Source organism: Physella acuta, unplaced genomic scaffold (genome assembly GCF_028476545.2).
Source record: "Physella acuta isolate Inbredline_101_S28 unplaced genomic scaffold, ASM2847654v3 ptg000578l, whole genome shotgun sequence".
NCBI lineage: Eukaryota > Metazoa > Mollusca > Gastropoda > Physidae > Physella > Physella acuta.
The window spans coordinates 465368-483047 of NW_026732097.1; the positions used below are offsets into that span (position 1 = coordinate 465368).

General features: G+C 36.3%; 1 protein-coding gene across 1 annotated transcript; it reads right to left on the reverse strand.

The window, feature by feature from the left end:
- Nucleotides 1-996: 996 nt before the first annotated feature.
- LOC131946968 (adenosine deaminase AGSA) lies at nt 997-12492 on the reverse strand. Its single transcript, XM_059308031.1, has 11 exons — nt 12281-12492; nt 11794-11923; nt 11497-11643; nt 10645-10711; nt 10016-10112; nt 9695-9808; nt 7349-7476; nt 6540-6745; nt 4701-4858; nt 4205-4407; nt 997-2512 (listed from the first exon to the last, which is right to left on the reverse strand). The coding sequence occupies exons 1-11, from the start codon at nt 12455-12457 to the stop codon at nt 2308-2310; spliced, it is 1632 nt and encodes a 543-aa protein (XP_059164014.1). The 5' UTR covers nt 12458-12492; the 3' UTR covers nt 997-2307.
- Between the last annotated feature and the right edge of the window lie 5188 nt (nt 12493-17680).

Genomic DNA, 17680 nt, shown 5'->3' on the forward strand with positions numbered 1-17680 from the left:
TTAATCTGTTAAGATAAAACACACATTCCGTGATCATTATTCTCACGCATTATTTAAATGAATATATTATCTTCTAATAATGTATTAAATTTTGACACTATTTCTTCTTAGACGGTGTTTTCAAGAGTGAAAAAAATAATTTTCTTAAATGCCAAGATGTTTTCTGCCTTTTTCGCTGTTGCGTTTTGTGTCGTTTACGGGCATTGTGACGTCACATTTAAATTTGTTCGGCTCTTCTTCTGCGGAAATGACGTCAACAAGGGATGTTTAAAAATAGTTTCTGAAACAGCCAAGGACGATTGAACACAGGCGACTGTGAAGGTTTTGGTCGAGACTTGGACGGTCGTTGTCTGATTCACCGTCACTGTACTGCGTTTGTTGTCAGTTTAAAATGTGTGGGGAACTTCACGTACTACGTCAAGGATAGTGAGGTTAGAGGCTAATGCCTGATGACGTCATGTTGTGAGTTTAAAATGTGTGGGGAACTTCACTTACTACGTCAGAGATAGTGAGGTCACAGCTTTATGCTGATGGATGACGTCATATTGTGAGTTTAAAATGTGTTGGTAACTTCACGTACTACGTCAGGGATTGCGAGTTTCGTGTTTGATTATGCTGAATGACGTCAGTGTTTGTTGAGGAAGGATAAACTATATTGTTATATGACATTGAAATGAAACAATAACGTCATTTTGTAGAATAATGACCTGTCGTTATGGCACCGTTACATGATATAATGGAATTGTAATGTAACATAATGATATCGTTATATGACTTAACTAAATCGTTGTATGATATAATTACATGGTTACCTGACATATGGGTATTCTTACAAGACATAAGGAAATCGTTACATGACATAATTGAATTGTTTCATGACATAATGACATGTTTACTTGACTTAATGACATCATTATGTGACGCAATGACATATTTACATGACATAATTTCTCGTTAGAGAAATAAATAAATAACATAAAGGATAATACCACTACTTAGTGGTGACACTGCTTAGTGGTGACACTGCTTTGTGGTGCCACTACTTAGTGTTGACACTACTTAGTGGTGACAATACTAAGTGATGACACTGCTAAGTGGTGACACTGCTGTAATGCAGAGATGACCAAAGCATTAAAAAAACTAATCGAATTTTGTTATTGAAGCCACGGTTGCAATAAATTTTTAACAAGTCTGTATTTCAATGTTGCTATTATTATCTACTTGTGAATACTATAGTTGTCCTGCTAACTACAGTTTTATCTGTTTTTGTTTACATAAACAATTAATTCACGCGTGAATATATATATATATATATATCATGGAGATACGTGTAAAAGCAAATAAAAATTTAAAAAGTAAACGGTCGCTGACATACCGCAATCAACATAATGATAAAAATATAATAACACAATATCCTTTAAGTGTATTAGCAATTAAAATTAATGCTAAGAAATACGTACACGTAGATAAGTTCAATAAAAAATATTAATTTAAAGTTTTAAAAATATATTTTGACTGATTAGGGCATTGGAAACACACACACATACATATACAAATACCAACACACACATACACACACACTTAAATACATGATTAAAACCCCTGTTAGATGTTTAAGGTAAGAATTTGATAAACAAAAACAAAAACTTTTTATTTTGTTAAAATAAAAAGATTTCAATTTTTTTTTTAAACAGTTGAGTAAAGTTAGAACGAAACTGCAACCGTAGTGCAGATAGTGTAGAGTAGCCTATATGTAGCTTTAAGATTTAACGGGCCGTATCGACGATAAAGTGTTCCGTATATTGTTCTTTCAGATCTAAAGAGCCGTATTGTAGGTGGAGTAGAGTAGATGTTTCTTTCAGATCTAATGAGCTGTATAGCAGGTAGAGAAGATAATGTTGCTTTCAGAATTGAGACACGAAGGAGTTGTTGTGATTTTTCATCAAATTTCCCTTCCTTTATCTATAAATGGATCTAGTTTTATTTTTTTTTTTTGCTGAAGGGGCAATGAGGGGAGGGGGGGGGTTAAATCCACCCATAGATAATTTGCATTAAGAATAGGACATTTTATCCGATGCATCATAGACACTAAAACACATGTAAAATATTTGTTCACGTTTATAAGCCTACAGTTTCCCAAATTTACTTTTACAGTGTTGTGACATAGCCATCACTAAATCCAGCTATGCTTCCCCTCTCCTCCCCCCCCCCCACCCCCAAAGTTAAATAAAAAAATAATGCAAGTAAAGTATAAAAGTAGCTTAACATTTTTTTGTCCTATATGAAGATTCCGCCTACGATTCCTATCTAATGTCTCAGATAGAGAATCGATATCAAACAGGTGTGGATAAGGAAGACATAGCTCAAGTTATCTGACAGTTTGTGGCTACCGGAGTACACAGAAGTAGTGGTTGGGGTCAAGGTTGCGTGAGTGACACCGACGAAATTGTCCCACTTGGCCTGCCATACTTCCAATGCCGCGTTTTTCTTCTCGGAGACCAGCGAGCTGTATCTAAATATAGGACACAAATTCACATTGTTAATTGTATACAAACGTTCTAAATATAGAACACAAAATCACATTGTTAATCGTATACAAACGTTCTAAATATAGTACACAAAATTATATACAAACGTATGTTACATCTGACATAAAAACACAATATATCTGACAAAAAAAAAGCACAATACATCAAAACAGAAAAATTCAATACATAGGACATAAAAACACAATACCACCTATCTTGTTTCGTGTTTTTCTTTAGCCTTTTACGACAGTCAGTGGCGTAGCGAGGTCGGATGTCACCCGGTGCGGCACTTAATGGTGTCAACCCCAGAGGCGTAGCGACCCTTCCCGGGGACAAACTTTCAAGTTTTCGATTTGCACCCCTCCCCCTCAAACTTTCGATTTGCACCCCTCCCCCTCAAGTTTTCGATTTGCATCCCCCCCCCTCAAACTTTCGATTTGCACCCCCCCCCCCCTCAAGTTTTCGATTTGCACCCCCCTCCCCAGTGGCGGAACTAGAAAAAAAGGGCCACCCCGCTAATTAATTTTTTGGGCCCCATATATATATATATATATATATATATATATATATATATATATATATATATATATATATATATATATATATATATATATATATATATATATATATATATATATATATATACAAAATACGAAAATGCCAATATAGAGTACCCCTTTCGGGCTTGTTGGAGTTTTTAAAAATTAAAAATACTTAATTTTTAATAATTAAAAACCAGTTACAACAACACGTCAATTGTATGAGTGCTTATTAGTCTATTTTGAGAAATCTCTATTTTATATGTTTGCTATAATGCTTCCTGAAAATTCGTCGGTCAAAACAATATGAAGCATGAAAGCTTTGTATGTATAATGGTTTCTCGCTTTATGTTTATTTTCATGTTTTTTCGTTTTTATATTATTAGTTTTAAATACATTTCCTGTATATGCTTTGTTATTCTTTATTATGTATTTTTTTTAAATAATAATTAAGAGAAGTAATTGCTTTTTAATTTGTTTAGTGCAAATCTATTAAAGGGGCTTGAGAGCACACATATTTGACTATTTAAAAAAGGGAAATAAGTCATGGAAGTGGTTTGAACGTTTGCCTATCTTTCACGCGATTCACTTATTTTCAAAAGAATTTTGCCGACAACAAAGTGTGTTTGACTGTAGGAGAAAGAGGACTCGTGATGGTGTCTATAGAATAAAGATAATGAAACCTCAGCTATAGTATTTTTTTTTTACAAAACAACCATCAAGTCAAAAATGCAAGAATTTTTTTTTAACTATAAAAAAATTGATTATGGTCGGCTTCGGGCCCCTAAACGACCCGGGCCCCACCGCATTGCGGGGTCTGGCGGCACTGTAGTTCCGCCCCTGCCCCTCCCCCCTCAAACTTTCGATTTGCACCCCCCCCCCCCTTCAAGTTTTTCTCTAAATATTTTGCTATTTTTTGCCTTGGTGTCACCCCCCTAAATGGTGTCACCCGGTGCGGTCCGCACCCCCCCCCCCCTCGCTACGCCCCTGACGACAGTTCTATTATTCATATAATAATGATAATGAAGATGTGACTTGATAAGGACTGAAAGCAAACAATGCACGAATCGCTAACTTGCGACCAACCTGGGGTCTACCAGAGTAACTAATTTAACACAAATGAAGGAAGGCACGTACTTTATAGAGTTAATGGCCAACTGTTTGAGCAGGGTCAAGTCTGCTGCTTCACTGGACATGCTCATGAACGTGATGTAGAAGTCATGTGACAAGGGGGCAGCATCCCACGTGGTCCGGTCGTCAGAACTTATGACAACTGACAGATTGTTCGCCATCAGTGCAGCCATTGGGTGATTTCGAAAATCACTGACCAATCGCAGGACCTGCATATATATAGGTGTATGACTTTATATATATATATATATATATATATATATATATATATATATATATATATATATATATATATATATATATATATATATTTATATATTTATATATTTATACACACATAAATACATATATATATATATATATATATATATATATATATATATATATATATATATATATGTGTGTGTGTGTGTATGTGTATGTGTCTTTGTCTGAATGAAGCAATACATCATCAGCCAGCGGTGTCTGTAAATCTAAAGTCAGCACGACGTCATCTAATCACCTGGTTAGATATGGGCAGCACCTCCACGGCGATGTCCTTCTGCTTGACCAGCTCTAAGAAATACGGGTGTTTGGCCAGGGCGAACCCGTGTCCAATGCGAGAGGCGTTCAGGAGAATGGCGTCAGCGATGTTGTAGCCTGTCTCGGTACCCTGCCAGGCTGGTGAGGTGTGGCATAGGAATTATTGTTGGGTAGATAAAGGAATTATATACACCACAGGTTTATATATATAATTATATATATATATATATATATATATATATATATATATATATATATATATATATATATATATGTATATATATATATATATATATATCTAATATATAAAGCTCAGTTCTGTATGTAACGCATATGTTTGTCGTTGGTCTTGGATTGATTTAAGTGTTAGACAATCATCGTGCGCATTTGTCTAAATTTATGAGTTAAAAAATTACTATTGAAAGTGTTGGGAAATAATTTTCATTTTTCAAATTATAGTAATAATTGTCGGCATGTTCATTAAACACAAGTTTTAAAAAAGTATCATCTTTTACTAAAATTCTAATTATGTCTTTATTTAGTCCTATAGCACTTACTTCCCTTTGATAAATTAGGAAAACACAATTACTTCCCTTTATAAAACCATTGCATTAGTCATTAGTGGAAAATAATTTACTTTTTATTACTTTGTTTTGGTGTTGGGAAAAAAATAATTACATAATTAGCGGGGATTGATCAAGTGCAAATGTTGTAGGTATTTTACGGATAAGCTTGGAGTATTAAAATTGTTCATTACATTGAAACAGGCGCGTTCGTTTAAGTGAGTGCAAAAGACTATGAATAAGTTGGGGTACTATAGTCGTTTATTAAGCTAAAACAGGTGATTCCGCCCCGGGCGTTTATGTTCGCGTTGGTGTTTTCTTTGTGTTTAGGTGGGTTTGCGTTAGTGGTTGCGTTTTGATTTGGTTCGTTTTTGTTCTTTCTTTTTTCGTTTTTGTTTGTGTTTTTTTGTTTGGGTTTGTATTTGTGTTTTTGGTTGGTTTTGCGTTTGGATTTGGTTTGTTTTCGTTTGCTTTTTCGTTGTTTTTTTTTTTGTTGGTATTGGTGTTTGTGGTTGGGTTTGTTGTTAGGTTTTTGTTTTCGTTTGCTTTTTTGTTTGTTTTTTCTTTGTGTTTGTATTGGTGTTTGTGGTTGTGGTTGGGTTTGTTGTTAGGTTTTTGTTTTCGTTTGTATTTGTAATTGTGTTAGCGTTATGTTTGCGTTTTGTTGTTTTGGTTTTGGTTGGTTGTGGTTTGGGTGGGCAATGCCGGGTTTATGATGATTACTCAACACACAGGTAATGGTCTTTAACAGAAAGGTTTTTCACAGAAGCCAGAGCAGGGCCTGGCCGGGACGGCTAGTATATATATACGTGTTTGTGTGTTTGTGTATATAAATAAATATATATATATATATATATATATATATATATATATATATATATATATATATATATATATATATATATATATATATATATATATATATATATATATATATATATATATATATATGTATATATTGTTGTATAGTTTCATATATAGGCAAGGGTGTCAGGAGTGTAAAACCCTAACCCCCAGGACAACTGTGAAAAGATGTCTAAGGATGTCTAATGATGTCTATCGATGTCTGACGATGAATGAAAAATGTTTGATGATGTATAAAGATGTCTGATGATTCATAAATATGTCAAATAATTCACAAATGTCTAGTGATTCATGAAGATGTCTGATGATCTATGAAGGTCTGATGAGTCATGAATGTCTTATGATTCACGACAATGTCTGATGATTCATGAAGAAGTCTCACAAACACTCACGCGTCTCCCCGGCATGGAAGAAGTAGGGCAGCTTGTAGGGCGGGTCTTGTCTGGACGGGTACAGTAGAGCCTCGCTGTAGTAGGACAGGGGGTTGTAAACTGCCTCATCTCCAGACATGTCGTAGCCAGCAACCACTTCCGGGTAACTCTTGTGGAGCTCCATGATGATCTTTATCTCCTCCAGAATGTCTGACACGTTTTTGTTCCTGGTTACGATTAAATGGGTAGTCAAACACTGATGGTGGTATAAATATATCATTGCTAATTTGATAATAACTTAGTAACGATCTGAGGGTCGACGTGGTCGAGTCAGTAAAGCTCATGGTTTCTAAACCGAAAAGTCTCGAGTTCGAACTCTCGGGCAGATGAGCCAAGTTAGCTGGGGACAGCCATTCTTCTAGGAGAGACAACTCCAAAAACGTTTGTGTTTACGTTAACTGTGCCGAAAGATAAGTAATTTGATTGTGATGAACTAAATACTAGGCAAACCAGTATTTTCTTCTAGATTGCAATACCAAATATATTAACTTGTCTTTAATACGCTTTTCATTTGATAAAAGAAACGCACTTTTTAAAAAAATAAATTTGAAAAAAAAAATCTAATTCAAAAATAAAATTTATTTCTCGGGTACAAATTAGTTTTCAAGTTTTTTCAACAACGCAGAGCTTGTAGTGTTCCTTCACGATTCAATTCAAACATGGTTTTCTATCAATCGATTTCTTTAAGACCAACCACAAGCCATTACACATCACGTGACTACCTTGAACCATTACACAATGATCTTGGATCAGAGAGTATATGAGCCTACCTGTAGCCCTCTTGAATGACCTTGACCCCCACAAAATCGGGGTATTTTTTGACGAATTCTCCTACGACGTGTTTGACCAACAGAACACCAAACTCAGCGTCATGCATGATCCCGTTTAGCTCATACATCTGACATAAAAATGTAGCTTTAGCTCATACATCTGACATAAAAATGTAGCTTTAGCTCATAAATTTGAAATAAAGACACGGAGGTCGTTAAGCTCATACATCTGATATAAAACACAAATGTGTAGAGTTTAATTTAAACACAATGTTAAATCTTAATTTCCTACTAGACTACCCGTCATCCGTTGGATAACTGTGGGTTTCGGGGGTCATCCATCAAAAAACATCACGTCTGTCACTCAGAGGCATAGCGACCCTTCTCGGCGCCCGGGGACAAACTTTTCGATTTGAACCCCCCCCCCCCAAGATTTCGATTTTCAACCCCCCCCCCCCCCCACCCCCTTCAAACTTTTGATGTGCACCCCCCCCCCCCACTCAAACTTTCCATTTGAACCCCCCTCAACCTTTCAATTTATTTTTCCAAACCATTTTGGCGCCCCAACATATGTCCCCCCTCCACCTCCCCTTCCCTCCCGCCCCCCCTCCCTCCTCGCTACGCTACTGCAGTGTCACTTATCGTCACAAAAAACAGACCCCACATTCAAAAATATGTTTTTTATCTTTTAAAAACACCGAAAACAACGATTTCGGACTATCCCTTCATATATTGACGTCACAGGTGACCTACTCAACTCTACTTCACCTGCCCAGTGTCCCGCCAAGTCTCAGACAACAAAAACGATTCCAGCCAAGCATGTCTCTGACCACACTATCCCTTCATTTGCTTAGGACAAAGAAACAGATGAACCCTACTTCACGTGCCCTGTGCCCCGCAAGGTCCTGAAAGTCAACCTTATCATTCACATATAGGGCTTAAGAAAAAATAATTGAAAACGTAAAAAAAAAAAAAGTTCTATTAATGTTTATGACACTGGCTTTAAAATTTAGCCTTCATTCTCCAAAGCAAATTTTAAAATGCTTTTCTGGCATATCTAGCCCTGGCCACCTATACCATGTTTAAATAATGTGAACACCCGCCATTTTGCTAGTGGTAAACATGGCCTAAAAATGGTAGGAAGTCATTCGTCCGGTCCGTACGCCATATTGTTGTTAGCAGCCGACCACGCCTCCAAGTTAGTGAGTAATCCTACTATATCTAGATATAAAACCTAGATAACAAAAAAATCCCATGTATTCTCGAATTAGATGATCATTGAAGCTAAACAAAGATTTATATAAAATAATTAAGGCCCGAAATAGATTCTAGATGTAGAATTTACATTAAGTCTAGATCTAGAATTTACATTGAGTCTAGTGACCTAGATCTAGATCTAGATCTAGAATCTAGGCCCTAGGCTAGATTCTCGACAGCTGATCTTTAGATCTAGAGAAATTTATCGTAAAACTAAATGAAAAAGACAGTTGAAAATTGATATAAGTGTTGGAACGTAATAAATACAGCAAACGGACGTATTGTTAAAGTTATGACCGACAGAAAATTAGATTTAGAACGCGTTAAACTTTTGAATGGGAACACAATTTTCTTCAATAGACGCCGCCATTTTATTGTACTAAAGAGTAAACAAAAACCTGTGACGTCACTATTCCCACAAAGTTTAGTCAAGGTTTTAACATTTTAAAAAAAATGGGTTATTCTGCGTAGGAATAAATCAATAAATTAATTAACGTCTTTAAATAAATGTGTGATTAACAGTCTGTCTGCATTAAAAAATTATTCTCTACCTACATACTATTTTACAGCTTTCCACGATGAGTGCAACCATGCGAGATATTCGATCAGGCAAACAAACAAACAAACAAATAAATATTCAAACATGTAAACAAACTTGACTTTTAGTAGTATATAGATAGTATTCGGAGCTTAATTTAACTATGTGGAATTATTACTTAATTAAACTATGTTATTCTGTGGTTAATTTAATTCCTTTGCCAATGTAACAAAAGCTTAAAAACTCAATTTCTAGAGTTTACATGAAACAACTTGGGATTCAGGCTCCGGATATAAAAATCTTAATTAGTAACTTTTTAAATATATTTGTTTGTCTTTAAGCTTGGGTACTTAAGGGCCAATATTTTCTTGCATCAAAAACTTAAGTGAAAAAAAAACCTCGATCGTTCATGATATAATCTTTGAAACTTCTCTTACTAACTCTATTAGATTCAGATGGCTAGATATTGTACAATAAAACACTAGACATATTTTTTATGAAATACCACAAGCTTATAAATTAAATTGAATGTTAGCACACAAAAAAATTACGTTGAAAAAAGTTCCTCGTATCTCCATGTATTGAACGTTGGCCGCTCTGAATTCTTCCATCGTCTGCCACAGCATGTCTCTATAGATGGGCACGTAGTACAGCAGACGACCGACCTAAGACAAAACCGTTACGTCACAATCTATATTAGTTTTTACGTATACAGAAAATATAAAAATGGGCATGCTACATTAAGCCACACGCTAAAATATTCCAGTTTTGTAAAGTCAGGCTAGGATGCACTTACCCACGGACGTGGAGGGTGTATGTTATTAAGAATTTTTGTAACGTAACAAAAAGTCGTACTTGCAGACCGCACTGACCTGTATGAAATATCTGTTGAACTTGAGCCAAGCGGCCTGGTCGTAGGGGAAAGCCAGGAAAGGATCCGATGCTATCATGCTCAGGTTGTTTCTTATACTGTAGGAAGGTGGGGGGGGGGGGGGATGTTGAAACTATGCCAATATAATTGAACTAAACTTCATGACATCATCGATATAGGAGCAATTGGCCTTCACCTTAATCAACTCTACGCCCGCCTATTATAATTATTTCCTAGAAAGATCACTTCATATAATTCAACATTGACTACTATAATTAACGGGAATCAAATTCCGTTTTGTTATACAACTTAATCCAGTCAATTCATACAGGTTAACTTGAAAAACCATTTGCTTTAGCCTAATCGTGCTACTTGCTTCAATAGAGTTGTAGTATAGTTCAGTTAGCTAGTTATATCAATAGATTTGTAGTATAGTTCGGTTAGTTAGTTATATCAATACAGTTCAGCTAACAAGTTATATCAAAACAATTGTGGTATAGTTCAGTTAGCAATTATATCAATACAGTTGCAGTATAGTTTACTTAGCTGGCTATATCAATACAGATGTAGTATAGTTTACTTACCTAGTTATATCTATACAGTTGTCGTATAGTTCAGTTAACAACTTACTTTAAATCAAACGCTGTCACGTTAGGTGCCGCTTTTCTTTCTACAGCCACCGACTTCCATTTACAGTCTAGCGTTAATGAACAACAGAAAATGGCTGACTTTAAAATTTAGCTCATGATTTTATGGTGTATGATCAGATATGAATGTGCAAGAAATTTATCATGAAACGTATGTAATTTATAATTTAATTCGTTAGCTCTATTAGTGCGAAAATTGGTACAATTAATTTTTTTTAAAGCAAATAAAATTGTGATCATGTTGTGGATAAGAGTTCCCCTTCCATCCTTAAGACAGATGAAGTAGAGCTCATGCTTCATATGTAGAAATGGTGTGATCAATAATATGCCCAGTCCTCTTTACCTTCCCTAATAATGGATCTGGTACGAATCAGAGCTGGATGGACTAATGCACGTTCTGCAGTCTCTAATCCGGATTTGGATCCGAACTCGAGACCTTCAGGCTAGCAGTCGAGGGCTATTGTCGACAGCGTCACTTCAAAATCTAACACACTCCTTCATTTTACAAACACTACCTACACCTAGCCTAGCCACTGTATTTATCTAACTCAAACTGTTAAGTTCTCGGCCTAACTCTAATGAATACTGTGGTTCTCTAATTAAAATAATAACGTTAATTATAGTTTTAAAATAAATTATTAACCAAATAAACAAGATACAATTTTTTGATGATATTAACCTTTAGGCTGGTAGCTGGCATTAAAATTATTGTGTAAGTTCTCGGCCTTACCCTAATGAATGGGTGGTTTATCAAATTAAAATAACACCGTTAATTACCGTTTCAAAAAATATTTACAAAACAAAAAGGAAGATAAAAAATGTTAATGATGTTAACCTTTAGGCTGGTAGCTGTCATTAAAAACTCGGAATATCAAGAAGCCGTTGTGGTTGAGGCACATCCAAACGTTGTCCCTGTAGGTGGCGTTGTAGACTATCCAGTCCAGACTGACCATTGACTGGTCGTGTAGATGTAGCGCAGCACCTACGGGGGTAGAGAGTATTAGCACAAACACAAGGTGGGGATAGAAGTTGGGGAAGCGCAGGGGTAGTAGTGTTATGGAGAACTACAATATTTCTAGATAAAAATACAAGAAGTCACATGCATTGTATTCGAGTCAAAGATGAGTTTCACCTTTAGGCATCTGGTGAATTTTCTTGAACAGGGGCGTCTCCTCGATCAGTTTCCTGGAGTGGTAGAAGCTGGTTGACGGCATAAACGAGGTACGATTTATCCTACTGCCGTGTATCAAAGAACGTTTTTCCTAAGCACAAATAATTTTTATAACTATATATATATATATATATATATATATATATATATATATATATATATATATATATATATATATATATATATATATGTTTTTTGTGCTTTTATGCACCGCCTGAATTATAGAGGTTCACACATATGTGACCAGAATATGGAGTGTATCATGTACATAACTGTTGTTTGTGAAATAATTTAATTTGAAATAGCAGTATAAAATCAACGCATATCTTTTGTGTGCTTATTTTGATAGATTTGCTTTATTTACACGCAAAACACGTGTTTTCTCTACTAGTTTTAACAAAATACTATAACCCCAGTTAATTAAATGTTACACATGGATCCAACTCACCTTCATAAAATAATCGTTGACTATTTTTTCTTTATCACTTAGCACCAGATTAGCACCGACCCGCATGTGCTCGTCACGGTCTATTAGCTCCTGCCTGACCCTCAGATAGTCAGACGTGTCCACGGGGAGGGAGCCCACGAGCACAAAGGGGAGAATCAGAATAATAGGACCCAACATTGTAGGGTTTAGTGTAGTAGTTCTAGCAGTTTAAAACTAAATCTGTATGAGGAAGGAGAGAGGATCAGAATAATAGGACCCAACATTGTAGGGTTTAGTGTAGTAGTTCTAGCAGTTTAAAACTAAATCTGTATGAGGAAGGAGAGAGGATCAGAATAATAGGACCCAACATTGTAGGGTTTAGTGTAGTAGTTCTAGCAGTTTAAAATAAAATCTGTATCAGTAAGAATAGGAAACTCAGAATCAGTTGTCTAGCAGTTCTAGCAGTTTAAAACACAATATGTATCAGTAAGAATAGAAGATCAGAATCAGCCGTCCCAACATTGTAGGGTTTAGTGTAGTAGTTCTAGCAGTTTAAAATAAAATCTGTATCAGTAAGAATAGGAAACTCAGAATCAGTTGTCTAGCAGTTCTAGCAGTTTAAAACACAATATGTATCAGTAAGAATAGAAGATCAGAATCAGCCGTCCCAACATTGTAGGGTTCAGTGTAGCAGTTCTAGCAGTTTAAAACTAAATCTGTATGAGTAAGAATAGGAAACTCAGAATCAGTTGTCTAGCAGTTCTAGCAGTTTAAAACAAAATCTGTATGAGGAAGGAGAGAGGATCAGAATCAGTGGTCCCAACATTGTAGGGTTCAGTGTAGCAGTTCTAGCAGTTTAAAACTAAATCTGTATGAGTAAGAATAGGAAACTCAGAATCAGTTGTCTAGCAGTTCTAGCAGTTTAAAACAAAATCTGTATGAGGAAGGAGAGAGGATCAGAATCAGTGGTCCCAACATTGTAGGGTTCAGTGTAGCAGTTCTAGCAGTTTAAAATAAAATCTTTAGCAGTAAGAATAGAAGATCAGAATCAGTGGTCCCAACATTGTAGGATTTAGTGAAGTAGTTCTAGCAGTTTAAAACTAAATCTGTAGAAGTAAGAATAGGAAACTCAGAATCAGTTGTCTCAAGCAGTGTATTTTTAGGCATCTTTCTTTGGTAGCACAGCACTTCCACCCCCTTCGAAAGAATTGTATACAGATTTTTAAATGTAACCACTCTTATAATTGCACACCATCTACCCCAACTGGAAGTTTCAAATGCAACATGTCAAAAAGAAACCCAGGTAGAGGCGTAGTGACCCTTCTCGGCGCCCGGGGACAAACTTTCAACTTGGCGCCACCCCGCATATTTTTTATATTTATAATGCAAAACTGCAGCTAAAATGAGTTTTCAATTTTTATAACCCATTTCGGCGCACCCTGGGGTCGGCGCCCGGAGACATATGTACCCCCCCCCCTCGCTACGCCTCTGATCTCTGGTCCCCTACATGTATGATTTTAAGTGCAGCAGTTCTAGCAGTTTAAAATAAAATATTTACCAATAGGAAGACGGGCATCACAATCTGCAAACGTAAAGCGACCCAGCAGATTTGTAACGTAAACTAAAATCTAGAGAGTCGGCGAGAAATGTGATGGAGTAGAGTGATGCTAGTAATTCTTGCAGGAGAATCTAATTGTCTGAATAGTAAAAACCACAGCCACAATCTCCTTTGTCTACAAATACCTTAAGCTGACCATTGATAATATTAGATGGTCAAATACGCCCTGAAAAGTCTGCGGGTTTTTTTAAATATGTGGGGCCTTATGCAGCCAAATAACTTATCCACTAGTAGAGATTAATAGCTGTATGCTACTAGATCAAGGTTAAGTACTATACATTACTAGCCTGTATTTAACAAGCTAATGGCTAACAGCTCTACATAACTAATTGGAATTTAATATCTTTAAACTTGTAACGAAATCCAGGTAGATTTCATAACACAAATGGCGCCACTGGAATAATGATGATGATTAAGTACTAACAAAAGGTAATTAGCTTTACCTCTCGATAACAATATCTTTGATTACACTTGCCGTAGTTCGTAATACAAATGCATTACCAACTAACAATGAAAACAAGACACGTAACACAATTGCACTACTAATTAACTATCATAACTACACTACAAATTAACTTTCACAACGAGATAAACACAACAAAAGTAGTTCACAATCCGGACAATTTTCTGAGCAAGTAAACAAACATAAAGGGGAAATAACCATCGGTGTAAAAATAACCTAATGCATGCTAAATATAGCTTTAACAGTACGGAGTTACACAACAATGACACTTAACATACATACAACTGCAACACGCGGGTTACACGAAGAAATCCCACTAAGGTTTATGGGGGAATATCCGATTTTTCAATATGGAAATTGTGACTTGTGTTTAAAAAATTATCGTTATACAGCAATGTTATAGTAGCAATAGTAATAACAATAATAATAATAAAAATAATAGTAATAATAAAAATGATAAACTAGCTTTAAAACACGTTGTTTTTTTTTAAACCAATAATAATTTAAAATATGCTAATGACAAGCAAAAACAAATGAAAACAATCCGAAACTGAAACTAAAATTGATAAGACTTGATAGTGGCATTGATAATAATTAAAATGATAAAGATTATATCGATAACGATAAAAAAGCGATAACGATTTTTAAAAATCGAGATAGTGTTTAAGATAAAGATAAGGAAACCTAACAGCGTTAACGATAACTATTTTTATAAAGTAGCAATTATTAATTAAACTGAAACTTTAATTATTTAGTTCGACTACAAGGCATAACGGTAATTCTTAACAATATAAGCCACGTATTAGGATTAATTAGTAAAATTGTAAATTATCATTACAGACCTGACCTGCAATTAGTGTCGTGTACAGGATAGACTAGTGGCGTTTGACTGGCCAAAACCTGACCCCCCACTAGAACGTCGGGGACGGGGCGATGGTATGACCGAGTCACGTGACAAGAAGGTTTACTACTTAAGAAAACATCCGGCTAATTGTTTCTAGGAAAACTTTTATGAATTAAGTGATGTCACTTTTTTAACGTAGGGTTCACTTAACAGCCTCATAGGCCTGACGGTGTACTATCCAGCGCCCTCTTAGACCTGACGGTGCACATACCAGAAAACTTACCAGAAAATCTACTAGAAAACCTACCAGAAAACCTACCAGAAAACCTACCAGAAAACCTACCAGAAAACCTAGAAGAAAACCTACCAAACAACCTACCAGAAAATCTACCAGACAACCTACTAGACAACCTACCATATAACCTACAACAATACATACCATACAACCTACTATAACAAAAATTAGTGATCTCAAACAACACTTCACGCAGTCAGTGGCCTATCCTGATAGAAATCTACTGTCATGTACTTTAAAAAACAAATCACGGGAGGGGTGGGGGCAGGAGGGATAGATGTAGAGAAGATAATTATCTGTTTAATGCAGACTAAACACTTGTTTATTCATTTTTTTTTTAATTTTCCATTTTAAAATCATCTCCATCTCTTCACATTTTCATGAACACGGATAGTCTAATTTTAGTAACATCAACTAGGATGTAAAGCACATGACCACTCAATTATTTCCCTAAAACTCTATTTATAAACAAATAACACAATTAGCCACTAATTACTATCACAGTATATATAAGAAATATATTTCTTATAAGTTTTCATTTGGTAAAACCCAATCATTATAAAGCTAAGAACACTCTTATAGGGAAATCCTGTTAAAAAATTAACAGATGAATGGGGCAGTCTTCTAATTTGTGTGAAGAATTATTATTTAAGGCGTCATCAAGACGTCGCATGCAGTCACATTGGGGGGGGGGGGGGACAAACGTGAAAACGTAAGGTTTTAATCTGTCCAACCAGTGTTTCTTTCAAACTTTTTTCTTCATTTTCGAGAGAGGGGGGGGGGGAAGGACTAAATTTTCCGAGGAGGGCAGACACTGGTAAAAAATATATTTTCAATATAAATTCCATGTAAACGACAATGCACAGTCGAATATTATATTTTTCGTCACGTTTGTACATTTTCCCATCGTTTTTTTGTAAAGACTGAATAAATAATATTTCTCAAGTCAATCTCTTTTTCAAAGTTTGTTTGTTTAATTATTCGCAGAAAATAAAAAACAAGAATGTTTAAAAGAATTTTGAAAAAAAAGCATTGTATACATATAGGCGCATTTCAATGAGTACAGTAAAATAAATTTTACAGTAATTAAATGGATTTGATAAGCCTACACCGGGAAGAGTTTCTACAGTAAAATACATTCTCTGTTTACATATTAGTCAAACACGGCATGTTATCACACAATCATACAAATACATCATCACACAAACACACCGTAACACATACATCAACGTGGTACATACACCAGTCCATACAATACATCTACACATAATCCAGTCATACACCACCAAATAATTTATCCATCCAGACTTAACACTCATGATAAGAACACTTATCCACACGAAGTATCCATACATATACCTCATTCATAAAAATTCCACAACCCAAACCTTGTAAAATAGAACCAACTCACCACCTCATAACATACCCACCTACAAAACAGCCACTCATAAAACACCTATTCATAAACAACCAAACTTAACTTCTTACAGGATGTTAAAAAAAATCTTTATGCACCTCCCCACCCCCTTCTTCCCCCACCCATGACCGACTTCTACTTAAAAAACCTGCCAAGCCCCAACATGTTAAATAAAACCCGTCAATAAACAGCTCATCACACTCCTCCACCTAGTGACGTCACAGGGTGGTTAGATGCCCAGGTACCACTCTCCCACTTAATGACGTCACAGTGTGGTCAGATGCCCAGGTACCACTCCCCCACCTAGTGACGTCACAGGGTGGTCAGATGCCCAGGTAAACCACCAGCTTGGTGCCACACCCCCCACCTAGTGACGTCACAGGGTGGTCAGATGCCCAGGTACCACTCCCCCACCTAGTGACGTCACAGGGTTGACAGTCGTGAGATGCCCAGGTACCACTCCCCCACCTAGTGACGTCACAGGGTGGTCAGATGCCCAAGTACACCACCAGCTTGGTGCCACACCCCCCCCCAGCTAGTGACGTCACAGGGTGGTCAGATGCCCAGGTACCACTCCCCCACCTAGTGACGTCACAGGGTTGACAGTCGTGAGATGCCCAGGTACCACTCCCCCACCTAGTGACGTCACAGGGTTGACAGTCGTGAGATGCCCAGGTACCACTCCCCCACCTAATGACGTCACAATGTGGTCAGATGCCCAGGTACCACTCCCCCACCTAGTGACGTCACAGGGTTGACAGTCGTGAGATGCCCAGGTACCACT

Bases quoted from the DNA above. Each gene is read 5' to 3' on its own strand.
- LOC131946968 (XM_059308031.1), bottom strand. From the start codon at position 12,457: ATGTTGGGTCCTATTATTCTGATTCTCCCCTTTGTGCTCGTGGGCTCC. The intron at 9,809-10,015 runs GTCAGTGCGGTC...GTTTTGTCTTAG, and splicing joins TCAACAGATATTTCATACAG to GTCGGTCGTCTGCTGTACTA. The intron at 4,859-6,539 runs GTGAGTGTTTGT...ACACCTCACCAG, and splicing joins CTTCCATGCCGGGGAGACGC to CCTGGCAGGGTACCGAGACA.